At 41.2% G+C, this 26,988-nt stretch overlaps 1 protein-coding gene across 18 annotated transcripts in view; it reads left to right on the top strand.

Annotated features, from left to right (window-relative positions):
- The window catches only part of Rbfox2 (RNA binding fox-1 homolog 2), a 268,933-nt gene extending 244,097 nt beyond the window's left edge, over nt 1-24,836 (top strand). For 5 of the 18 annotated variants that reach the window (XM_076855105.1, XM_076855103.1, XM_076855117.1 and 2 more), the window contains 8 exons: nt 508-568; nt 3,817-3,870; nt 3,997-4,091; nt 5,227-5,369; nt 11,986-12,028; nt 18,318-18,406; nt 18,815-18,887; nt 21,167-24,836. In XM_076855105.1, coding sequence (XP_076711220.1) covers nt 508-568; nt 3,817-3,870; nt 3,997-4,091; nt 5,227-5,369; nt 11,986-12,028; nt 18,318-18,406; nt 18,815-18,887; nt 21,167-21,211 — 603 coding nt within the window. In that variant the 3' untranslated portion in view covers nt 21,212-24,836. Of the gene's footprint in view, nt 1-507; nt 569-3,816; nt 3,871-3,996; nt 4,092-5,226; nt 5,374-6,388; nt 6,453-9,274; nt 9,315-11,985; nt 12,029-14,128; nt 14,161-18,317; nt 18,407-18,814; nt 18,888-21,166 lie in introns of those variants that run through there. The other 13 variants (XM_076855108.1, XM_076855106.1, XM_076855109.1 and 10 more) reach the window with 10 other exon arrangements.
- The last annotated feature ends 2,152 nt before the right edge of the window (nt 24,837-26,988 follow it).

Raw genomic sequence — 26,988 nt, 5'->3', positions numbered from 1 at the left:
TTTACTATCTTCTGACAGTAAAATCTTAAACAAACATCAAAAAATGCAGAACGTTAAGAAAAGTGAAATCAATAGATCCAGTTTATAATCTCCCTATAAATCTACTTCATGAACCAGGTGGCAAGCCTCCATTTTATTAATCAACTTCAGAGTTCATTTGTACATACAGTTGTTCCCTGTTTTTTCCCATGTTTTCCTTAATGGAGAAACTCCTGTTTAAGGATCTCCCAAGAATTTAAAATGTATTTTTTCTTTGGAGTACTGATATAGTAACCTCAGTTTCCCACGAGGAGACTAAGAAACTGCATTTTACTCTTGTTAGCCTCATTTAATAAGCACTTATTAAAATTCTATATATTAATATTATATGGCTATATTATTCATCTAAATTAATGCTATCAAGTTTATTTACATTTTGAATTAAGTACTGTGTTATTGGATGAGCAATTTCAAGTTCCCTAATGTGGGCACTTCCTCCCTGCCCCTTCTTTCTGCTTGCATTTTTAGGTGAATAATGCTACAGCACGTGTAATGACTAATAAGAAAATGGTCACACCATATGCAAATGGTAAGAAACTAAAAATTATTTTTTGAAGGATGTTGTTTATTTTTGCATGAATATATGAACTTTTTAATAATCCTATATTTTAGTCTTAAGACAGTGCATTTAACTTACATTAATCTTTACACATTAACTTTTTCCTTAGAATTAGCTAAGCTTTTGGTTTTACTAAGGTGTTTTCTTCTCAGTAATGTTCATCTTGTAAAAACTTGCCATTTGCGATTGCCTGTCAACTCAGTTGAGGTTCCCTGAAGCACCCTCTTTCAGCCACTGTAGTTCTCTGTGATATGTTAGACTTGTCAATAAAGCCCCGAAAGCCTTCAGATGCTTTCTCCTTAGATGAGCTTGAGTGGGGTAAGCTGAAAGGATAGTGTATTTAATCACTTGTATTTCTAGACCCCTGCTTCCCTAGGGCCTAGCAGTAACCGCCCTAGTTAAGGAGATGTGCCATTTTCTATCCCGTGATTACAAGCTATATAAGTAAACTTTATAAATATTTCTCATTGAGAAGGAAATTTTCTATGAGCAATTATTCTAATAAAAACAAAAGTTTCATGTCAGTTGTCAAATTTAATTTAGATTCCTGTTCTCTAAATGGGATGCAATATAATTTTAATCTATAATACCACATGGTTTTGCAAACTGTCCTACAGAGTCAGATTGGGGGACAATAAAGATAAAATCAAATGGGTTGGCTCCTGGATCCTGAGGTCTACAGTTCTGCTTTTTCATTTTTCTGGTGTTACGTGGGGTCAAACCCAGGACCTCATGTGTACCAAGCAGGCATCTTACCACTGAGCTGTCCTCCAGTCCTCCAGCTCTGCTTTGATCTAAGAGATTACTCATTATCTGTTGTATTTTTTTATATATATTATGTTGAATAAAAGGGAAGGTTTTTGCTGGTTTTTAAGAAAGTTGGAGCCTCGTGTTCTAGAGCATGACCTTAGGTGCTAGTAAAACCTTAAGTGAGGTAGAAATATTAATATTGACTATATATATCCCCTACAGTCTTTACTAGATATATCGAACCCAGTTTTTTTTTTTTACAACAAATACAAATTTATCCACATAATTTCCATTTTCTTTACCCATTTATCAATGGTATCATCCGAGGCATATCACTGTCTCCCACTTAACCTCTAGTTTTCTTATTTTTATGGTTATTACAAAAACAGGTTTGTGCAATTTTGGTAAAAAACCCAATGTAAGCAAAATAGGAAAGAGAGGCAGAGCATATCAAATTTCCTTTAGATCCAGAGAAAATGATGTGACAGAAAATAGCCCCTCATGGAATTTGAGAAGACAGAAATTTTACTTCTGAATTTGCCTCTACATATCACTCTATGACAACGGGTCAGTTTCTTAACCTGATTCTATTTTTATATCTATATATTGGCATCCACAGAATTTTAGAAGATGCTTTAGAAAACATCAAAAGTCAATTCTCTAAGCTTATTACTTAGGAAATAAGGCCAGACAAATAGAGTACTTACCCAAGGTCACATGTGGTACTTATATTCCTATTTGGATTTTGTGAAGGTCACATGTCTTCTGTGAAAATACACTGTAAATTCTACAAAACTAAACATACCTAAAGTAATATTAGCAACATATCAACCTCCACCCATTTTATGGACATAAAGGAAATCTCAGGAAATAGTGTCACTAGTAGGAAAGAAAATTTCATCCTTTAGATGTTATTCTAATTTAATATTCAAGCTAAGTTCAAGAAAACTTCTGCGTAAGGCCCTAAGAAGAGTGTGCTGAGTGAATTCTCAAGGAGCATTTTCCCTTGTGTTGGTTTGAATTACTTAATTTGTGCAGAAACATTGCTCAGTGACTGTGCAACTTATAAACTTTGACAGTGCAGATCATACATGCTCTTAAAATTCAAGTAGCATTTGAATCTGGGTTTCACCCAGATTTCACATGGACTCATGGGGCTATCATCATAGCACACAAATCAGCACCTTCATCAGAATGGGAGGCTGGAGTGATTGAGAAGTAGTAGATTTTCTCTTATAGTTTTGCTTATAGCTGTTAAGATCTGTTAAGGTCAGGGGCTGGGGTTGTGTTTTAGCAGTAGAGTACTTGCCTGGCATGTGTGAGGCACTGGGTTCAGTTCTTAGCACCTCATATAACTGAATAAAATAAAAGTCTATCAACAACTAAAAAAAATAGATTCAAAAAAATGTTTAATAAAAAGATCTGTTAAGATCATTAGAATTGACCTTTTATCCTCTTCATTCATATATGTTAAGGGTAGCATTGGCACAGTGCTAGGAAAGAAATTAATTGAAGAGCCAGCCTTTCAGAAAAATAATAGGATATCTTTGCTTATCAAGTACAAAATTCAATAAATATTTATTAAGGTTTTCACATGGAATGTACTCATTCACTGTCAGTGGGCAGTAATATCATTTTATGTTTTTAGCCCTTACTATGTTCTTGTAAATGTAAAAGAGGCAAAAGAAATAAAATTGACATGAAACAATATTCTTTGAAACAAAACATTTATAAATGTTGAAGCTCATAGTCAGTAGTAGTCTGGTGGTGTTCTTGGTGTGATTAACTTAAATATGTTCATTATAAATAAAGACCTCAAAAGCCACACAGAGAAGTTGGGGATGTACCTTGAATTTTATTATTTCATGACTTTCCTCTTTTACTTAGCAAACTCCAGTAAAATCCCAACAGTGAATCCTGATGAAAGGGAATTTCAGTTTCCTCAGAAAACCAGTATGGTATAATTGAACATGGGATCAAAAATCCAGGTCAAATTTGAATTCACTCAGAGGATACCTTTATAAAGAGCCATAGTAGTAAACAGTGTTAAAAAATGCACATCACCAAGTAGTGCAGAATGGCTCATGTTCTGCCTTCTTTCCTTTTCCTAAACTAAGAGTAGGTCGCCCAGGTGGTGCTGTGAAAGCACCCACCAAAACCCAGGGTTATTTCTCCCCCTTTATCCTCTCTCCCTTTTCATCTCCCTACCTCCTTCCTAATTTCTTTCTCTTCCTCTCTCTCCCTGATGCCCTGCCTCCATCCCTGCAACCCCTCATTATCCCTTTAGCTGTGCTAGTCCTGCTTAAAGACTACCACCCTGCTCTCAGGTAGACCCAGAGGTGGCTAGGTTCTGAAGGAGTTAATTATAGGCACAAATGAGCCCAGAGACATCCAGAGCCAACTGACATGAATTAATCACTCCTTTTCCTCACGTAGCTCAAAGCTCACTGCTCTTTTTTTCATTTCAGGTTGGAAATTAAGCCCAGTAGTTGGAGCTGTGTACGGCCCTGAGTTATATGCAGGTAGAATTGACATTATAATATTTCCTCGTGTGCTATTTAACTGTAGCATCATCTGTGGATTTTCAATGTGCTGTTCCTTTGTAATCTTCTTGCGTTTTAAAAAAAAATTCTTTTAAATGCCATCAGCATCCAGCTTTCAAGCAGATGTGTCCCTCGGCAATGATGCGGCAGTGCCCCTGTCAGGAAGAGGGGGTATCAACACTTACATTCCTTTAATCAGTAAGTAGCCTATGTTGGCCTGGCATGATTGTAACTGTTGTGACTGAACAGTGATGTGCTTGTTTGGTTTGTTTATTTTGTTTTGTTTATCCTACTATAATACATAACTGAAAGAGAAGCGTTCTCAAGAGGGGTAATAAGTACAATCCCAATGCCCTGTTCTGTTCAACATATGCTGGAATCTTCCTGACCACATATTAAGATTTCCATAAAACAAAAACAGCTGGATAAGGTAGAGGGGGTAAAGGCATGTGAAGAATATTCTAGTCTGTACTTGATGACAAAGAAAACAAAAGCCATGTGTGGTGTGGAGGTTGTCCTCCGTGCCTCCAATAGTCTGCCCTGCTCTCCATGGAGGGTCACTTCAGAGCACCTCCAGCATCACTGACATTCCAGCTCTCTTGAAGTCCCTAGAGCCCCTTCTACCCAAGCCTGTCCTCTAGCAGAGGTATAATTAAACAGGATTCAGTGGATGCGGAAGCCACATATCTGTGCTTTTCAGAGGATAGCAGTTTAAAATAGGCCTGTGTGAACATCCACCTCTTGAGAGGATACAGGGCAATGGGGGAGGAGTAGTTTCCCTCTCACCTTCATTGCTGGATTACAACATGTTAGATAAAGGGATGAAATTGACAAAGGAAATGTCTAAAGTCTACTATGTGCATTGGAGACAACATGTAAAAATACAAAAATAACATTTTTTTGAGAAATCATTATTATATCCACTTAATAATATTTGGAAACAAGATTAATAACTGGCCAACTAAAGAGTTTCTATCAGTCTGATTTGCACTGCCCACAGAAGTTAGAAGTCTTATCTCATATTAGGGCAGTGGTTCTCAGAGCTCCTTGGCCCATATCTCACCAGCTCATGGTATAATGGCAAAATTGGGAAGGAGCAGAGTAAATCACTCAAGGGCTGGGTAGAGTAAGGCATGAAATCATTCACTTATACATGTTGTCATTTCTTTCCTGCTCAGAGATCCCGGGTGGGAGATGGGTGGAATAATCTGTGTGCCATCTTTTCAGGAAGGATGTGCTACCTATCTTGTCAGCTTTTCTATAACTGGTTTACAGCACATTGTGACTATATACCTACTATTGAATGCAAGTTGAAATTTCTGTCATATTTTGGGTCTCCCTTTAGTTCCTGGCTTCCCTTACCCAACTGCAGCCACCACGGCAGCCGCTTTCAGAGGAGCCCACCTGAGGGGCAGAGGGCGGACAGTATATGGTGCAGTCCGAGCGGTACCTCCAACAGCCATCCCCGCCTATCCAGGGTAAGCATTAGATTCCAAAGTCAGTGTGTTTCTGAAATAAGCAATTGGACAAATAAGGAATACCATGGCCCTCTCATAACTTCTGGGACATTACTGTGCCACTTAGTCTGAATATTTTCAAATTAATGGATTAGATGGAAACCAAAATGTACCATCATCAGAATGTAACAAAATGTCAATTTGTTATATAAATTTTATTTGGGCCACCTTAAGCCTTCATGGTAAGAGCTTAAGACAGTAGCCAGAACCGTCTGTTTACTAGCAGTGTGTTGGCATGAAGCTCACACAGCAGCGCACGAGTGTGGATTAACACTACTGCAGAGAACAAGAGAGGAGCTGGGGGTCGTAGTCCAGACCACCTCTGCTGGGTACACCACCCTGTTGGGGCAGAGGCCGGCACATGTGCCTCCCCGTGATTTCACTGCCTGGGTGGTGAGCAGCAGAGCTAGTTACCCACAATGGATTTGCTTTCTTTGTAGGAAATGGATTAAAAGAGGTTAATTCAAAGATGAACCAAGTCCAATTGAATCAAGGGAGGAAGGGAGAAGTAGGAGGATTGAACTGCAGTTGGCTTCTGAAGGATGTAAAACAGCTGCTGCAGCTGAGCACCCTTCACCCTTTGGTTTTGCATGGAGGGTGCCTCATGCAGTGGAATGATTCCATAGCAACAAATAAATCCTTTGCTATTGAATGGGGAGAAGGAGTGAAGATGGTAGGTTTGTTTTTAGTTGTTTCTCTGTGTCAGCCTAAAATGTATATTTTATAAAGAGTGGACTCTATAAGTTAGTTGTACCAAGGACTTTCTCTCTTCAAAGATGTGACATTTCTCTTCTTCATCTTTTCTCTGCCTGTGACAGGTTTTTTCTGTATTCTTATGGAGAAATAACTAGTGGCAGAGAAGCCAGTTAGCCGCTACTTAGTTAAAATGTAAAGGGAAAGAGCCTCCTTTGTATGTCCTTTCTGATAGCAAAATTGGCTTCACCGGGAGGTGTACTAATTTAACATTCATTCATTCATAGACCAAATGGACATACCATTAGGAGTCCTCCATGCCACAGAATTAAAGCACTTTTATTAGACCAGGCAAGTATGCATGTTGAAGTGGGCAGGCTCCAAAAAACACTGGAAGGGAACTGCTACAGAAATTAACTTTTGTTTGCAACCTATAGATGTTTAAATCCCATGCATTCCATCATCTCCATCTTCTGCCATGACTTTTAATTTTATCCTTTTTTCTCGCAACTTGACCTTTGACCTTCAACCTCTGACATCTCTTTAAAAAAGTGAATAATGATACAGTATTGTTTCATCAAGAAACATGCAAATGAAACATAAAATAAGTTTTTTGAACGTTTTGCACACTAGGAAAATTTGTCCATGAAGTGCCTTCCATTTCAATTCAAAAATGTTTATTGTCACGTTTGCAAAGAGAGACTACTCAGAGAAACATGGGATTTTCTTATTTTGTAAGCTTCCTGAGTTCCTTTATTAAGTGGTTGGAATTCATTACTGTTCAATGTAGGTCATTTCAGTATATTGGCCAAACTTGAGAGCCCATTCTCTACCAAGTCCATGTCAGGTATATATTTGATCAAAGGTATTTTTATCTTTTATGTCTAATCACCTCAATTTCTATGCATTACATTGAACACTAATTTCCCATGTTTTCTTTTTTATTAACTAAACCACCTGTTTACATGGAAGATGGCAAGGAATAAGTCCAGTATTTTATGGGGGAATGGCCTAGATTTGCTTTTCAGCTTAGAAAACTAACTCCATCATTAATCATTGTGTTCTCGCCTCCTTGTGGCATTTGATACAGGGAATATTGGAATCCTTCCAGAATTTAGGTGAATATTCCCATTAAGGCATTCGATGCAGAGCAAAATATATTTTGTTTTTATTGTCAATACTCTCCTCTAGAAGGAATGTTTTTAATCTTTGCCTATATCCCCTTCCTGAAATTGCTGAAGGTTAACTAGTCAGCACTTGACTTCAGTGCATTCCATTTTATCAGCTTTCATTAAGAGACAAGTCTTTCTTACTAAAATGTAATGGAGAGACAGATGACTCTCTAATATGAGCCTTAGCTGCAGCTGAAGACTATGAAAACAGAAAGGACTTGGGTAAATGACCATCAGAGAAGAGTATGGTTTGCGTTTTATATAGTACAAAGGCATAATGTATCTGGGACACTGCAGAGTGTGACCATAGTGCCCTGTAAAGGCAACAAAAGGTCATTGGAAATGAAAGTCAAGACACTTTTCAGCCACCTACAAGAAATAGGTCACTTCATCTTTAAATTAAAAATATGATTTCATGCCCCTACCTGCCAGCTTATTTATTGCAGCAGAAAATAGTAGTAAAAATTCCCATTTCTCCCGGAGCAGTGACACATACATGTAATCCCAGCACTCAGGAGGCCGAGACAGGAGGATCATAGTTCAAAGCCAGCCTCAGCAAAAGTGAAATGCTAAGCAACTCAATGAGACCCTGTCTCAAATAAAATACAAAATAGGGCTGGGAATGTGCCCAAGAATGCTCCTGGGTTCAATCCTGTTATCCCGCCCAACCCCCCCCCCAAAAAAACACCCCAAATTCCCATCTTACTTAATTGAATAAACAACAAAAAAAAAACAGATCGTCTAATTTAAACAGCCAAATCTTGATCTAATAAATATGAAGAAAAATATCTTTTATCTCTACTGATGTTTCATGCCTTTTGGTCCCAAAATAATGTTTTAGGGGAAGTCTGTATAAGCAAAAAAAAAAAAAAAACTTAAAAGAATGGAAATCTACAATTCAGAATAATAATGTAGTGTTGCTCAGGGTCTTTTGTTTTTTTAAGAAAAAAAGAAATTTGTTTGATTCAAATTCATTATCCAAACAGGAAAATAGCCCCTTCTATTCCTAACTAGCCACCGTCTCAGTTTTATTCTTTAAATAAGACAGGATGATCCTTGGTCATGCCCAGAACTTCAGTTATCAATTATATTTTTCAAAACTCCATGCATATTTTTATGGTCAAAAAGGAACCCTTAAAATCTTCCAGTTACTCCTTCCCACTCTGGATTATATTGTTACTATCTGGGATCCCCACTGCACCTTTCAATTCTTGGACCTTGGACCAATCACCTTAACCTTTAGCTCATTATCTCTGCTTGTGAAAGCAATGCATTGTGGGTATTTTTGGTTGTTTTTTCTTTTTTCTTTTTTTTTTTTTTTTTTTAATTACATTTCTCTGTTTACTTTGGTCAGAATTGATTGACTTGTTTTTCTGAGGTGTTGCATTGGTTCTTAAAAATGCTGAATAATAATACTTTGCATGCTTGTGTGATCAGCCAAATCTTATCGCATGTCTAATGTGCAGGGTAAAAAGCAGGTGATATATGGATAGCAGAAAAAAATTATATTTTATTACAGAACTGAAAACAAAATACTAAACATAATTTTGAAACATTCCCTGATGGAATTCTTTGGGTTCACTTTTTTTATGTTAAACCCCTCTTCACTCCTATCCCCCTTTGTAAGCCCTTTAAAGAAAAACTTTCTCCTGGGGCAAACTTATTTTAAAAAATACTGCAGGTACAAAAGATTGATGGTTACAATCCAGGGAATTTGAATAGCTACAGCAAGCTGTCCTGAGAGTGCTGCTTACTGGTATCCCGCAACCAGTAGCTCATTCCAGCTGGCATGCCTTTGTCTCCCCTCGCTTCCTGGAGCTGTATGATGAGCGTGTGCACTTTCTGTTTTTCTCACTGATTTGCCATGGCCCAAGCCCAGTTTACGTATTCATACATCACCTGCCTGTGTAGAGCGCATGTGCATGCTGCCGTCCTCAATAACCGGAATGTGTTTCTGTTCTTTTGTTTTTTTGTTTTTGTTTTTGTGTGGATTTTCTGCAGTGTGGTTTACCAGGACGGATTTTACGGTGCTGACCTCTATGTAAGTACACACACTGGGGCCTTCTCGACCCCATCCCCTGACAAGCCAGCCTTTTTTTTTCTGTTTCTTTGGTTTGGTTTGGTTTGGTTTTTTTTTTTTTTTTTTTTTTTTTTTTTTAATATAATTTGTTTAATTTTTAGTTCCTTTTTCCTTGTGGAGATATATATATATATATATTTATATATTTAAGAATGCAAGCATGCTTCTCTGCCACTGCGCTTGCCCCTGGGTGCAAAACCTGAGCCTTTGGGTTCCCTGATCATTGCCAGGGTCAGTCTACTGGACATATTCTTTTCCCTTCCCTAAACCCACGATGTTCTGTATATCTCCAATTTATTGTTGAGATGATCAGCAGGTTTAAAGTCTTATTACTGCCGTATCATTTGCATACATAAATAGGACTAGCTTAGCCTTAAACCAACTGTTTACCTTTTCTGCTTTTCTCCTCATTTCACATCTCTCTTTAGATCATTAGAGCTTTGATTTTTTTTTTTTTTTTTAATAGATGGCAATAAACTTTCTGGACTGTGTGCTTTCTGATTTACAACTTTGAGAGAACATGCACTGGTGAGAGTGACCTAAGACTGATGCCAGTGAAGAGTGTGCAGGGAGAGGGGCCCAGGTGGTCAGTGCTTGACCTTTCTTGGGCCAAAGGGCCACAACCACGAGGTGTCTTTTCTTAAGATTCAGAAGAGGGAAATAGTGGCCTAATTAACAACCTAGACTCTCCTGAGACCACTTCACAGATTTGTTGATTTTTCTAGCCACAGAACACTTAATCCATCATTTCAGTTGTCTAACTATAGCTAAAGTTCCATGATTGGTATGTCACATACTATTTAAAAGATGGACAAAGTGACCTAGCCGACAGAGTGAAAGTTTTTGAGTTTCTAAGTCATTAGGAAACAGTTGTGTAGGGAAAAACTTGCCAGCATGAAATGTTAAAATAGTCTAGAACATTCTTTCACCCTCACTTCCCAAACCTACAAGCTCACCTTTTTCTAGTGAACTATTTCTGCAGCCTGCCAGAGATTCTCTGGTGATCTGAAGAAGCTAATGCCTTTACCAGTGCACTGGGAGACTGGCTGTACCGCAAGCAGTAGAGGTGGGATGAGGCCACCCTCTCTGGTGCCCCTTGGTGGAGCAGCTGCTTAAGAGACTTAGCCATGACTTAGTTCAAACCCCTAAGTTCATAGATACATTTCTTAGTTGGTGACTTGCCCAGAATGACATAATTTATTCATACAGCTGAGCATAAAATCCAACTAATTCAGATTTCATTACCACTCTTTGTACTTTAATCAAAACCTACTTCTTTCCTCAGAACATTTACAAGAAGTAGTGAAAGATATCTTTTTTTCCCATGTTCACAGTTAAACTTGAGAATTGGGGAAATCTGGCCAAATTACATGTATACATGATATTAACATGTATACATTCTCCCATGTGCGTTAGTATCCGTATTCTCGCAAAACTCTATGTTGTTTTCTTGAGGTCTGGTCTAGTAGAGCAAGCCTTTCCATTCCAGTTATTTCTTAAATCCATGTTTCCTCTCTAATGTCTTCCTTATTAAAGTACAGCCTACTTTTGACTTGGTAAGAATTGCCTACTTTCACCTTGTTAAGTCACCAGTTGAATATATGTTTACAGTTCTCTTATTTCCTTAGTTTAGAATATAGACTTTCATTGAGAGAGACTATTATGTACTTGTCAAGAAAATAGTTGATTTTTTTTTCCCCCTAATCTACTAACCAGATTACCTTATGAAGCTAAACAAGTAATTCAGTGATCTGGCCAGAATTTTTTTTCTTTTTGCTAGTGGTCCCTTGTTGATTAAAGTACTTAGCAAAATTGAATTATTACTCCTTTGTTCCTATCTTAAAGCAGATTTGCTTGGAGGAAAAAAAGTCAGTCACTAGTGCTAAGATGGCATCCAAGCTCTAGCAAGAAAAAAGAACATGCCATAGGCAGCTGTGAAGTCAGGCCCGTGGCAGCTGCAACTCTGGAAGTGGGTGGTGCTGATTTCATGCAAGGTGGCAAAGGGTGCTTCTTAAAGACAGACAGAAATGATTGTTATGCCATGAGTTCGTTCTGCTCTCTCTCTACATTTTCTTGTCTGTGGAAATTTGTCAGTACACATTTAGTTTTGTTTCCTCAGAAAATCACATTAGTATAGAAAGGAGGGAGGGTTTCTCTGTGTTAAAAAGTGCACTGAGCCTAGAAGACACAAGGAAGAAGAGTTTAGGTGCTGATTTGCTTACATGGTATTAATTCTGAAGGGTTTTTTAAGTCCCTTTCCTTGTTCCACTCTTAGTGATCCCTGTGGCCATTTTTTCCTTGCTGTTTCTTTTATGGCACACTGCTCTCCAGAGAACTGATCAACTAATTGTGTCCACAGTTTTTAAAGAAACCTGCCGGTATAGGGCTGGGGAGAGGCAGACAGATTGTGTCCACTCCTCCCCTCTCTTCTTTGCTGAGCAGAAAAGGCATAGTTCACCCTAATTCACCTTTTAAGTGGGATAACAAACTGCTTCTAATTCTCATCCTGTGAAAAGCATGCTTGCATCCAAAGGAAAGAAAAGGCTGGTGGGCCCCACAGTGGGCTTTTTGTATGATTGTTTTCCTTCCACAGCTGTGTTTTTTGAACTGCTCTTCCTGTGTTCTGTTATAGAATAGTCTTACAGGAACCAATCATTAGCGCTAAAATACCTCAGGTAGGAGTGCCAGTGTGACCTGCCAATCAATCAGATTGTGGATTGCAGTGAAAAAATTGAATTATACTAACCATTCCAGCTCCACGTTAGAGATGGGAACAGAGGCTTTTTTGGACAATCAAGACTTGTGAGCGTGTGATCTAAGCCCTGCTACCTCAGCAGAGCACACAGTCATATCTACACACAATGGCACTTCCTCCAAAATTAACTGCTCCTGTCCCATTGCCACATATCTGCACCAGGTGTGTTGTATGCACTGTCCCATCACTGCTGCCTTTTTTAGTTTGTCAATCACATTTGCCCGTGATATTTAAGCTGATCTTTTTTTGTTAGAGATCTTAGCAGCTGGGGACATTTTCTTATGACTGTGAAAGAAATGTGTAAAGGGAAGAAGTAGAACCTTGTCCAAATGGGACTTACTTGAATCCCACATTGGGCCTTGTTATGAAACCCTAGTAATCAGCATGTGCTATTACATAAAAGTCTACACAGATTGGACTCAAAGCCAAGCTTTGCCTTTTGCCTGTAGCTTGTCCTTTCCTGGAGAAGAGGAGCGAGTTCATTTGGGTAACTACGCTCCTTCTGAGGTCTGTTGATAGCCAAGGGCTAGGAGAAGGAGCACAGTCAGTGGCTCTTAATACCGTTACTTTATTCATGTGGCTACCCAGTGAGATTTTGGAAATGAACTAATGTGGAGAGACGTGGAATAGCAAAATTATTTGAAAGGGTTTTTTTACAATCAGTAAAAATCTTATCTAACATAGAAGTTATAAGTTGAAGATGTTGAGTTGATCATCACAGTTTCTCCCTTTAACCACAATTTTAAATAATAATAAGATAAAATTTAAATCTACTTTTCAAAGTAGATAGATGTCTTAAGAAGAGTAACCATGTTACCATTATTATAAGTTTGTGTTTTCTGGTCTTTGTTACTCACATGTACTCAAAGATGCCACGTTAAAAACTTAGGGTGTTCCTTAGAACAGTGATTCTCTGAGGGGAAGGGGAGGTGATGAGGTAACAGAAGGAGTTAGAATCATCTAAGGCAATTGAAATGATTACCAGAGACCCAGAATTAAACTCCCACCAATTACAGTAGAACTCTGCTCTGCTGGAGTGATTTGTAGTATTACACCTGTTGTCCCCACCACCACACCACACGCACACCCCTTGCTATGTTGATCTAGATACTATGTGGAGGTAACAAGCTTTCATTTTGTCTGCTGGTCTTGAAATACACACTCTCCTCAGTGTCACATAATGTCATTGTCTTTCAGGTAGAAAGAAGGTGTCTTGACATCACATGCTCACCAAAGTCCTGTTTTAATGTAAACCTAAAACAAAAATGTAATAAAATGAAAGGCAGGGTTAAAATTAAGACAAGGCAAAAGTTTATCAGCATGAGATGAAACTAAGGTATACAGACAGATGTCAGGTCTAGGAGGGGTGACATTTAGAACTCATATGGTTTGTTCTGGTTTAAAACACAGCTGCAGAACTGTGCAGAAGAATCATGCAGTCAGTGTGGCAGCATTGTCAGGTTAATTAGGTGATAAAACTAATTCAGAGTAGAAAAGAAAACCTGAGGAAGTGACATGGAACTGTGGAAATCTGAGGCTTTGCTTAAACAGCTTCAGAAGGCATTACAGAAAAGAATCTTACAGACAACAGCATTTTCCTTTGAAAATGCCAGAAGTTGAAGGCACAAAGATATGTTATGAATATGTTAAAAAAAAATAAGATTCTTCAGTACAGGAATGATTCTAGAAGAACACTGGGTCAGACTAGGTGCCCGTTCGTAGAGGACGAACATGCAAGCAAGTGTGTGAGTCCAGGCTGAACTATGCTGTCAGGGTCAGGCAGGTTGGATGGGGAGTGAGGTAGCATTGGGAACATCAGGAGTCATACAAAATGAATTGCAAAGGGGAAAGAAAGTCATTATTTTTCAAGGGGCAAGAGTGTATTTGAATCGGGCTTAACCATGCCAAATTTATACAATCTCAAGAGTTCCAAAAAGCTGTCTGTGTGTGCCCTCCTACATCAGGGTGTGCTGTGGCCATGCTAATCCCCATTTTTTGTTTTATTTCAAATCACACACAGATAGAATCTGCAAACTGCTTCAGATCCAACAGGTCTGATTGTGTGTAAATACATTATGTCCTTTTTAATTTTTATTATTAATGGTTGCTTCAGTTTTGCATCAGTGCATGGTTAAAAGCAATACACATCAGCTATTCATGACTTCATATCTCCAAATGAATTATTTCTCCTCTTTTTTTGTTTGTTTGTTTGTGCAGTCAGCTGAAGAAATGTTAACATCTCACTCTAAATCTCTCAGTGGAGTCTCTGTTCCCTTCTCTGATATAACAGATGGGTTACTGCTTGTTATAATTATTAACATTGTGGTGTGGGCCAGGGCTAGGGTGGGCAAGGTTTACTCTTCCTTTGGGCTGGGGGGCAGTCGTTAGGGTATGGAATGTTAACTCAGTGGTGACTGACTGTTTCCGTAATACCAGGTCGTTGTGGCTGCACGCTCTAGTAATTGAGGCTGTGTACTTCACCGAGCTTGTGGTAGAGCCTAGGGCAAACCGCTGTCCCAAGAGAATGCTGGGATAGATAGAGTTAGCCAACACAGTCTGAACGTGGTGATTTTGCTGGTTGTTTTAGCTCCAGATGTTGGCATGCTTAGTTTTAATGTGATTAATAAATGTGGCGCCATATCCCCTCCCCACGCCTGAACCCTCTCTCTCCTACCCCCTTCCCACCTTGTTCTTTTTGAAAAATTTAAGAAATAGTAATGAAAACCTTGGTGTTTCAAACTGCACTTTGTTCTCATGTTCCACAAAGCCTTCAGATCTGCTGGCAGAATGGAAAGTTGAAAAACAACTTCTCGGCCTGAATCTTTATGCACTCTGAACTCCAGACTACAAATACATAGGTCTGGATTTTGCCCTACATTTTGGGGAAAATATTTTGTTGAATGACCAATTTAAGCAGCAACAGAAATACTCTGGAGCAAGAATATGTATCTAAGAGGAATAAGTCCATGATTCACAATTTTTCTTATTTGGGAATAGTCACTGGTGAGTTACCTTGTTAGTGTGGTGGCTGGGACTTGTCCCTCCTTTGCAGGACTGCTCCTTCCTGCTGTAATCACACAGGCTCTAGGAGAGTGGTCGTGATGAAGGATGATGTACTTTGTTTTCTATTTATTTATTTATTTATTTATTCATTTATTCATTTATTTATTTTAGTTGTTGATAGATCTTTATTTATTTATATGTGGTACTGAGAATTGAACCAGTGCCTCACACATGCTAGGCAAGTGCGCTACTCCTGAGCCACAGCCACAGCCCAGATGATACGCTTTTTAAAAAAACTATGGACAAAGTTTCTCCTAGTGCTAATGCTCCTCACAAGCCTTCTGTTGTCCTATTTTTCTGAACTTGAATCACAGAGAGTCTCATGAAATTTAGACTCCAAAGTCAAGAGTTTCACTTACAAAAGAAGGAAACTACTGCGGATGTAGTCTGTCCATTTCCTTCTAGATCCGAAGGAAGATTCATTCCCATAGTCTGATCTGTTCTGAATTTTTTTTGTTAGCAGTGACATTACTCCTAAGGGTCTCTGGCTTCTTGCACACCAGAAAAAATGTGAGGGGAACCTGTCCTGTCAGTTGCCTCCCTTAGAACTTCTCTTTCCCAGAATTAGTACAATCAAGAGAATATAACTGTAATATTTCCACTCCAGTATTGCTTCCTGGGAGTCAGGCCTAAAACATATGAGCCTCAGAATTCTTTTTTTCTTTTTCTTTTTTTTTGAAAATTTTTTTGGTTGTAGATGGACATAGTACCTTTTTATTTTATTTATTTATCTTTTTGTGGTGCTGAGGATTAAACCCAGTTCCTCACATGTGCACTCAGAATTTTTTAATAAGAATCCCTTATTTTTGCTCTATGAGTATGCCCCTTTTTAAAAATGCTTTCATGCATGAATCTGGCCTTAACTGCTTTTATTTTTTAAAGATTTTTTGGTGTTTGAAGAAATACTAAAGAGACAAATCACATATTGCTAAATTGACCTTGTTTACAAAAAAAGTTTTACTGCCAGGCATGGTGGTGCATACCTATAATCCCAATGGCTCAGGAGGATTGCAAGTTCAAAGCCAGCCTCAGCAACTCAGTAAGACCCTTTCTCAAAATAAAATATTAAAAGGGGCTGGGGATGTGGCTCAGTGGCTAAGCACCTCTGAGTTCAATCCTTGGTATCCCCCTCAAAAAAAAGTAGTTTTACTGAAGGTAGCCCTGCTTTAGACTTAGCACTAGCTCTAATTCTAAACTAATGGAGCCATCCCTAGTTACGATATTTGAGCCTTTAGGGTTCAGTCAACATTTCAACTGTGATGATTAACTTCTGCTTTATTTAGCAAATGCTTTTACTGCTTTGTGTCTTCTTTAGAAGCTTCAAAATAGAAGTAAAGAAATCTTAGTGAGCTGTATGTCACAGCCAGGGTGTCTAGCTTTGTCAGTCCTCACCTGCCCATTCTCAGAGACCTGGCTAGAATTCCAAAGAGCCCTTGGTCACAGATAGTCCCATAGGGTACTGTCATGTCCTCACCCAGGACCATTTCACTGCCAGTATTTGTTAATATTAATTAGAACTTTCTTATTTTTAGGGTATCTATAGAATGTTTTGACATTAAGAAGGAAATATTTACTTTTCTGAGTCACTGGAAGAATAAAGAAAGAATAACACATAACTACTGAAAATCAGTTTAGGATTTCAACCATATAAATATATATATGGTGGTGACTTCACACATCATAAACTTAAAAAGCAAAGTGAATTTTCCCTGACCTTGCAGTTTCTTCAGCTAGAGAAAGCATGAATTATACAAGACAGAAGCAAAAAACTTTAGAAGCCCATAAATTCATAGACATTTCCAAAGTAAAATTTGATAGAATGAAACAAGGTAGAAATGACTGCATCAGATGGCAAACACTCACTCTAATCATAAGGAGCCATACAGAAGTTAATGTGAAATTTCTTTTGTAGATTGATCAAAATCTGAACCTTTGAAGGAACACAAAGTAGAAAGTTTCAGATGTCCCTGAAAAATGTATACTGTTAATCTGCAGGAATAAAATGTTTGTGCTATTATTCACTACTGAAGTGGTGTCCAAGTGGACCAATTTAACAGCTATTTTTGACAATAAAAGGGCAGTAATAAAAGTCTGCAACTGAATTAGGTTTAGGTAAAAAATAGATGAATTCTCATGGGCCATTTGTGGAGATTGTCTTTGAATACATCCTTAAGGAACCCATGTTTCCCCATCCAGTGAAAGTCTTGGTTCACCTAAATAGAAGAGAAATCTCAGGCTCTGGTGGGCTGAAACTGCTTAGGATTGAGAGGATCTCTGGGCCATTGGAAGGAAGGCTTGAGGCACCTGCGTGAGGCTGGGAATCTAAGCCTGGTTTAGGGAGGGGAAATAAATGCAATTAAGGGCCTTGGGGAAATGGCGCCTGAGCTGTTGGAACCCAGCCAAAGGCTCCTCAGCCATTTGTGGTCTGGTTTGCCAGTCTGAGATGTAGATTGTCATTGGTCAATTTTTTCTATAAAGGGCCAAGTAGTAGATAAATATTTTTGGTTTTTTAAGCCATGCAGTCTCTGTCACAAGAACTTTAAAAGACAGGTGACAAACTGCATTAGCTCCCAGGACAAGGTTTGCCAACCCTGATCTACTCTGTTCTTTGCTTCTAAACAAACACTGTCTGGTCATCTGGGCCTCTTGGCAAATGTGCTGGGCCGGATGCAGCCAAGCTTTGTGTCAGACCTTTCTGTTCTGTGCTGTGGTCCCTAGTAATGAACCAGTCCAGGTGCGCATCAGACTCTGAAGTTGACACAGAGATGAGCTTGTTTTAACTCCATAATTTGCATTTCTTGTCAGTTGGAGTTCTGTCAACATTACATGAATATTTTCCCTGTTGAAAGTTCCAACAAAGACAGAAGAAAGGCAGATCCAAAGTCACATCTGTATCTTTTTAAATTAATGAACACTACCTCTATGCCTTATTTTTGGTACTATCACAAAGAGAAGCAAATTCCTGCTTACTTTCTAGTAGGGGAGTAACATGCAGACTGATGCAGTTTGAAACATTTCCTTCCCATGTGTGTGTCTGTGTTCGTGTCTGCCCTGTGTCTACACATGTGTGTCTGCGTGTGGGTGGGTGTGTGTGGACCTGCCCCAGGGAGAGGGGTCTGTAAAGTCAGTTCTCTTCTCTCCTGTAGGGTGGATATGCAGCCTACAGATATGCACAGCCTGCTACTGCAACCGCAGCCACCGCTGCTGCCGCCGCTGCCGCCGCTTACAGCGACGGGTACGTACAGAGCCGGAGGGAACCACACCAGCCGCGGCACCATCTCCTCTTCCTCTTTGCCTTTCCAGAGCAGTGCTGTCTCCCGGGCCTCCTGCCAGCCCACTTTTCATGGCCTCTGTGTGCCAAAGCATGAGCCTCTGACTCCTTCTGGTTCTTTTTCTACTTGAGTTGCAACTACAGTCCCCCTCTTTCTCATTTCCAACTCCCTCCTTTCCATTTTAGAGAAGAATTTAAGAATTTTTCAGTTATTGAGTTCAAGGGTAAGAAATAGAAAGGTTTTTTCCATTCTGCCAGTTTTCCTGAAAGCAGTCCAAGTCAAGTACCTCACCCGTCTTCACACAGCACACCCTTGACTTGTTTAGCTCGCAGGCTTTACTGCCGCTCTCTGATTGTGCTTCTTTCTTCCAGTTACGGCAGGGTATACACAGCCGACCCCTACCATGCCCTTGCCCCTGCCGCTAGCTATGGAGTTGGCGCTGTGGTAAGTTCATTTATCTTTTTATGTAAACTGTTTTAGTCCTTCTAACATCTACCCACAAATTGTAAAAGATCTAGGGAAGTAGTGTCAAAGCCACTTAGGTCTCTGGAAATTTACCTTCTTTATCTGTGTGCTGCAGGACATGGCCTCTAACAACTGTAGGAAAGAATGGATGGTGACAGTCTGCCCTGAGAGGAATAAGGGAATGGATTGATGTTTCATGTTGGTTCTAATGTTGAGTATAAACTGGTGGTGTAGCTTTATTGATAGGCATTGGCAGTCTTGGGATCCTAAAGCTCTCAGTTTTTGCAGTAAGCTTTCCAAAAAGCTTAATGTGTATAATTTTTTGGTTGCAGATGCCAAAAGATGTCTCTGCTATTCTTAGCCTACTGGTAGATAGTACTAGGAATTGCCAAGTAAACAATTTATGAGAATATGTTATCAATAACAGTTTTGGCAAAACATGGTGTTTCATGGAGGTACAGAGGCCCATAGAGCTTGTCTAGAATGCTCCATCCTAACCCAGGACCCCTCACAGTATCTTGTGTTGGCCTGAACACCTACAGTGCCACCACTTGGGACACACTGGCTTTGGCAGAGACAGGCCATTCCATGGATATACTGCTGATGCCAAGCACTCTCCAGTCCAGTGGGCATCTAGGCAATGCCTTTGGACACGGGCACAGTTACCTGACAGGGAGGCAGAGTGAAGTGTAAAAGTTAAGGCATAAAAGCTGTCATTTCTCACACTGAACTCCTACTGGTACAAGTTTGGGGAAGGAAGAAATGGGGTCCTCCAGACTGTGTGTTTAGAACTGAGGTAGAGATGACAATATGAAGATAGAGGTGGAAGATTCTGAGGTTTTATTTAGTGCCAGATGAAAAACTCATATACTAAAAGAATGACCCTAGGAAAAATATATTCCTGAGGAACTTCTCATTGGAAGAAACAAACCAGCCAGGTACAGTGGCACAGACTTGGAATCCCAACTACTTGGGAGGCTGAGGCAAGAGGATCATAAGTTCAAGGCCAGCCCGGGCAATGTAGTAAGGCTCTATCTCAAAAAATAAAAAAGGCTGGGGATGTAGCTCAAAGGCAAAAGTGCCCTGGGTTCAATCGCCAGTACTGTAGGAAAAAGAGAGAGAGATGCCATTAGATAAATCCATTTTGATAAAGTTTAAAGAAAGAGCCTCGTGGCCAGTCGCGGTGGTGCGCCCCTGTAATCCCAGTGGCTTGGGAGGCTAAAATGGGGATTGTGAGTTCAAAGCCAGCCTCAGCAATGGCGAGGCACTAAGCAATTCAATGAGACCTTGTCTCTAAGTAAAATACAAAATAGGGCTAGAGATTTGGCTCAGTGGTTGAGTGCCCCTGAATTTAATTCCCAGTACAAAAAAAAAAAAAGAGAGAGAGAGAGAGAGAGAAAGAAACAACCTCATGGTATATAGTTGTACAGTTGGCTCTTTGGTATCTGTGGGTTCCATTTCCATACAGTCAACCATAATATTGGAGGGGTAGGAATTGTGTCTGTATTGAACGTGTATGAACTTTTTAAAAAATTATTATTCTCTAAATAATATAGTATAACAATGACTTTCACAGCATTTATATTGCATTGATTATTGTAAGTAATGTAGAAGGAGGGAGTGTGTGGGTATATGCAAATGCTAAGCTGTTTTATATAAGCAACTAGAGCATGCACAAATTTTGGTATCCAGGGGTAGTCCTTGAATTAGTCCCCTACAGACACCAGAAGGACAACTATATTTTATAGATTATAGAGGAAGTGGACTTTATTAGTTAAAAATTGACGTAAGTTTGAATGCAACATCTCAAACAGGATGTTGCCACGCATGCTAGAGATGGTAGTCAGAAGGACATGTGCCTTGGAAGGTGCCATGGGGCAGGCAGGCGCTGCAGTCTGTTTTCAGTCAGGACTGTGGTGGTGCATTGAGGTAGACAGACTCGGATTCAGAAAAATCACACTATTTTTAGAACTAGTTTCAAGGTGGATTATGTTTCCTTTCTTTGCTGATTCATGTAAATAATGAAGTAAACTAACCTCACACTCTCCCGGAGACCAGGAGCTCTGCAGCTCAGCCATGATCAGGCCAGGTTCTAGTTAGAGCACCTTGAACCAGAAGTGTCTTCCTGACTTGCTGCCCAGCTACTCTGAAGCTACCAAGGAAGTGGTTTGCCTTGTCCCTTTTCAGGACATGTGTCTTCATTTTTAATATTTCTGTCATCAACCTTTTAATTACTTTTATGTCTTTAATTATTGCAGGCGAGTTTATACCGAGGTGGCTACAGCCGATTTGCCCCCTACTGAAGTGACGTGAGACCCCTGCAAATGGGACAGCCCCCCAGTTCATGAGGCCTGGCTATTGCAATATTTACTAGTAGAGGAACTCTATAGCAAGATGAAGAGGAAAAACAAACAAACAAAACAAAAAAAAAAAACACAAAAAAAGAGAGAATACTTTTTTATACCTCACTATGTTCTTTGAATATGTATTTTTTTCTTTTAAATTTCTGCCTTTAATTCTTTTGTTCCAAAGATTGTGCATTTTTTTCTTTTTTTTTCTTTTTTTTTTTTTAACTGTGGTAAAAAAAAAAAAAATAATGCATTTTCATGTCTGTATGTCCGTGCTTAGCTTATTCTATCAATCACGGAAGAGGCAGTTAAGAGGAAGGAGAGACATTAGGAGCTGATAAATGCATCTGATCAGAAATCAGCAGGCAGGATTACCAAAGTATCTGGTGCTGAGTGAATGGGGGACAAGCAGAAGTAGAAGAGATCTTTCTGCAACAGTATATATTCTTCTGGTCTTCTGAATTTCTGGTCTTTAGCAGGCAGTTCTGATTGGCTGTGGCTGGAATCCACATGCCACTAGATAGGAATTTGTGCTTGCAAAGCAGAAGAATTAAAAAGACGCTTTCCTCTCCTCTTCCCTCCTGTCTTCTCCATCCTTTTTACAATCATCTTACATGCACAGGCTGAGACAGTTGGCTTAGTTTTTGGAATTATAGTATCGGTATTTCCAAACATGCTCTCAGACTGTGGATAATAAACACCTCATTAGGAAACTGATCTCAGAATGAACTCTGGAGTACAAAAAAGCTCTGGAGTATGAAAAAGCTCATTTTCCTGTCCTGTAACCTGGCAGGACTTCCTGCTGGGCTTCCTTCCCTTTAATTGAACCACAGCTGAGCTCATCTATTCTTTTATTAACATGCTGCTCCCATGTCCTCAAGATTCAGGAATTTAGGACCCAGGGACAGAAGAATGAATAGCCAGTGGCCAGATTTCCCCAGGTATCTGGGCACAGCTTGAGGATGAGAAGTACACATTGTGAAGAGCCATTAAAGAGGGTGCAGAAGAGAAAAGACATGTTAGAAGGTCTGAGAGTCCTTGTCTTTTTCTTGCATCAGAAAGTCAGTACAAACAAAGGATAAAAAAGCAAAGATTTGTTGGGGAAAGATAAGGCACCAAGCCCCTGGGTTGGCTGTCCCTGGATGTTTTGGTGATAAGGACATGGAGGGCAGTCAGAGACACTTTGTACTTGCTCCAAAGCCATAGGAATTTTCATCTTCCACAGCCTCTGTGAGTCACCTCTCTATCCACAGACACCAGCTCCCACGGCCATCTCACCCAGCTTCTCATTACCCTCCAAAGACACCAGCTGAAAGCCTGGTCCATTTGGTGTAGTTAACACTACAGGACACAAATTCAGACCCCACAATGGAAGGAGGGTGGCATGGCTGTTGTCTTCCTGCAGAGCCCTGGAGGGAGTCCCTGTTGTTGCTGCCTGGCTTCAGTCTTACACCACCAAGGCAGGGAGGAGTAACTCTCTCCGAGCCCCTAGGTGTGACATAGACAAGCATCCTCCGGTGTTTCCAGAATGAGGCATTAGGAAATGGAACAGCACTGTATGCTAGGCTTCCTGGCCGGCTCACATGGTACTAGGGTGACCTTGCACCCAAGGGATGGCTGCTAAAGGGAGTCATTCAGAGACATGGCGCTTCTGCTTTGTCAGGTTTGTCTTGGCTTGTCTTGACTCCCGCCTCCACGTGTGTTCTTGACTAATAACCAATTCGTGTCCTTGAATTAAAATGGCTGACATGTGACAGCATCAGGCAGTCTTTGTGAGCAGAATGACGTGTCAGGGAGGGCCCTGGCCTGTTGTGTGTGACATAGATCTTCTCCCCTCAGCTCTTCTCCCTGGAACCTTGACAGTGGCCGAGAGGCTATGCCTGGAACCAGAGATCTCGGTGTGGTCACTGATTCTGGGGGAGCACGTAGGGTAGGGACAGACTTCCCGGTCCATTGGCCATGTATAGGATCCCTCCCCTCAAGCCAAAGTTTGGTTTGTTGCTGTTAGGACAGTTTTTGTTATATGTATATAAATATTTCAGTTAGAGGAAGGGGGGATGGGATCTGGGGCTTTCGAAGTTCCAAGGAATGAGGGCAGGGAGGGCTTTTCTTTCTTTTGCTTTCCTTTTGAGGAGAACTTTTGCTAACTAAAGAAAAAGAAACTTGGGGTCCTGTTCAGTAAGGGCCATTCTTGCAAGCTGGCAAGCCACTTAGCCCCGTGGAGACTAGGCCACATCCTGAATGGTTGTATCCACAGCAGGGCAGGGAAACAGGGGAATGGGTTTAAGAATGTGTTTCTTCTTTTTTCCCAGACATAAATAAAGATGATGGGCCAGGTAGAGAAGGCAGCTCCCCCTACCCCGTCAGGAGAGGCAGGCGCTGGAGGTGAGGGACTGTGTGCACTTCAGCTCAGCTGGTTCTGGCTGAGGCCCCAAGGCAAGCTCGGCTTTCCAGTGGGTTCTGCCGCACTTTCCAGATGCTGTCTGAAGCCCGTCGCTGCTGCGCCATCTCCCTTTTCTAAGAAAGATTACACAGAGTTCTGCTTTTCATGGAAGGGTCTTTGGTTTTCAGGGTCAACACTGGGAACTGGGGTTCTGCTCAGCATCTAGACGACAGTGTCACCCTCCCACCTACTTCTGAGCTACAGTCGCTTCGTCAGAGGCAGGTTGCCCAGAGAAGCAGAGCTGGTGTGTTCCTGGACTCTAGTTCTCAGTGGATTCAGAAAAAGAGCAGTTTGGCATTTTGTGAGTTTGTTTGAGGGTGCTGGTCGATAATTCCAAAAAACCTTAGTTAGGCCAGATCACAGTATGTGAATGAGTTTTTTCAGCTTTTCTGTAGTTCACGACCTGGACTCTCTACACTAAGCATCTTACTCATGGAAGCTTTTAAGCACTACACCTCTTTAAGGTCACCTCTTTTAAGGAGACCTCTAGTGTGACCTTTATCTGACTGTCCTTCTTTCAGCCCAGAGAACTGGCCTTAGGTCTTTTCCAGAATTTCTTGTGTGTGTTGAACTCCCACGAACTCGGATCCACCATCATGATCATCTTTAAAGGCTCTCAGGTTTTAACAAAACCTACTATCACACCATCCTCCAGCTGCCTCAGTCTCAATTGAGCCAATATACTTTCTTTCCTTGAAAAAGAAGGGGACTGGGGCTCGGCTCTTAGTTTAAGGGGAGCTAGTGGAGATCTAGTCCGTAGACACCAACCAGCGCAGCTTTCCCTCAAATGTGGACTCCTCAGGGGCTGACCTGCTCTTAGCTTAGGTTGTGCTTTACTAGAGATGTAGCAGATAAGTTGGGCGTCGCCATCATCCTCTAATTAGTCAACTTCCTTACACAGGGATGGAAGCAACCCCCAGGATATGCACGAAAGGCACAAGGAACCCCCTTCCCTTTGGTGGGACAACAAGACCGCAGAGGGAGTCTGGAAAGCACTGGCCTTGGAGGAGGGAGGGAAGCTGCTGGGACCTTTCCCCGTCACCCAGTTCAGCCTGGCTCTCTGCTGCCTATAGCCCTCTAGCACAGTAACATTTGCAGAACTGCAGATTTTTCCCCCAGATATTAGGAGGAAAGGGACTTTGGGGGTGGGGGGTGGGGAAGGGGTTGTGGTGTTTTAAAAGCATAAGTTACCTGTTTGCACTGTTTTAAAATAGGAAAAAAATAGTGGGCGAGGTGAACATCAGATGTAAACTTGTGTGTTTTTATTTTGTCATGCTCTTGAGAATGTCTGACATTTGTAGTATACACCAGTGACACTTGATTATCTGTTGCATAATAAGACACTCTATTTTTTTGGAAATGTTACTGTCCGAAAGCCTCCCCCCCTCCCTTCTTTCCCGTGCACTTCCTTTGACCTTTGCTGTACTGATCAGCCAGGCAAAGCCATCCGTGAGCTAGAGTGAAACAGGGCCCTTTCCAAGCAGGCTCTGGGTGTCCCAAGCCAGTATGTGCCCTCTGGGTGACTGAGTGTGGCAGAGTCCCTGGCACTTTGTTTTGATAGTAGGCTCCCAGACCAGACTGCCGCAAGTGACCACGTTTCTCAGTGAGGGGTCAGCAGCCAGGAGCCAGGAGCCTGGGGTGAGTGAAGTATTGCCTTGGCTGTGGGAGCCGAGTTCTTATCCTCGTTACCGAAACTGTAGCCAGTTACAGTTTACTCAGGAAAACGGTAGATCAATTCAGCCATGGTAGTGCTGGTTGGCAGGGATTGGTAACCGAGAGAACCGCTCTTCAGCCAAAACCCAGACCTTGCCTGTCAGGAGACTGCCAGATGGGGGTTGGGGCTCTGTTTCTGGCAGGTGTATGCATGCCGGTGTTGGGAGGGCGCCACCACCCTGGCAAGCAGAAAGGGAAGAGCGATTCTCTTTCCCTCCCTTCCCCCACCCATCACCATCACCCGAGTCCCAGGGGCTATGTGAGGTTTGAATTCTTCAGAAAACTGTTTTTGGTTTGTTTTTTTCCGGGGACTGATAAGTGCTTTAAGCCATGTCCATACCCACCCAGACCCCAGCGCAGTCATCCTCTGGTGTTTTCTGTTGACAGTGTTCTGTGTGTGCTGTCTTGTTTTGGCAGCTCATTTTGGCTGCTATATATATATATATGTATGTGTGTATATATATATATATATATACACACACATACATATATATATATGTAATCTCGAGTGATGAATTGATCCTCTTTTTTCCCTAAAGGACATGGATTTTTTTTTTTCCTTGTGTTATCATTCTGCTTGTGAATAGCTGGAGCCAACCCGGGGCTGACGCACATAAGCTAGGGCTGCACGTGAGGAGAGAGCCAGCGGAGTGTCCTTGTCCCCAGCAGGCTGGCCTCCCTGAGGCGCTGAGCTTTTGAGTCCAAATCTTTGCAAGGCTCAAAACACTGCAGAACCTCTCCTCTCCTCCCCACGCCCATGGCAGGGACTGGGCCAGCCCAACGTGCAGGTCTCCAGCCCCTCCCGTCGCCATGGCAGAACAGGTACCTTTGGGGCATGGGGGCATCCCATGGGATGCTTGTACAATTGACACCTAGCCTTCTCTCCTTCCCCTCCTGGCCTCCCCCAAAAATCACTCCCTAGGACACCCGAGCTGCTTGCCCAGGGTCCTGTTTCCCTGCTAACTCCAGAGAAGCATCCCAGGGCTTTGTGACAGTCTCTAATTCCCGTCCCTTCTTGTTAAGAATCATATTGTATAGTAGCTTTCAGACCATACAGTATTCATTGGGTTACTCCTATTATTATCAAGTAGCTGGAATTGTGAAGGTCGGAGTAGTTAGATCTTTAGCTTTTATTCCTTATTTTTTTGTATTACTCTCCATGTGTATAAATTATTGATCATGTTGCTGGCTTTTATAAACTCTAAGCGAAGGAGGAGCACTGCCTCAGCCTTTGCAAATGGTAATGAAGCACTGTTTTTAAATAAAAGAGAGAAACACCATTCTTTGGCCTGTGTCTCTTGGTCCTCTTTCCCTGATGCCTGCACCCGAGACTCAGATGTGCCCTGCATTTGACTCTCTAAGATGGAGAAAAAGAAGAAGGAAAACAGAGACTTCTCATGGAAAATCTGAGTGGTCATCAGCTGGAGGTAGATGAGGCAGCCGCTGGGGTCTGAGCTGAGCCCTGGCTCCACTGAGGTTCTGGAGCCCCCTCCCTCCCCGTTTCCTCCCTCCTTCACTACCTCATGAGCTCCATCTGCCTGACCTCTTGGGGGTCTGCCTCTCATACCGGCCTCAT

The sequence above is a fragment of the Callospermophilus lateralis genome, chromosome 4, assembly GCF_048772815.1.
Source record: "Callospermophilus lateralis isolate mCalLat2 chromosome 4, mCalLat2.hap1, whole genome shotgun sequence".
Taxonomy (NCBI): Eukaryota; Metazoa; Chordata; class Mammalia; order Rodentia; family Sciuridae; genus Callospermophilus; species Callospermophilus lateralis.
Note: the sequence above shows the minus strand (reverse complement) of the source record. Positions and strands in the feature narration are given on the sequence as shown.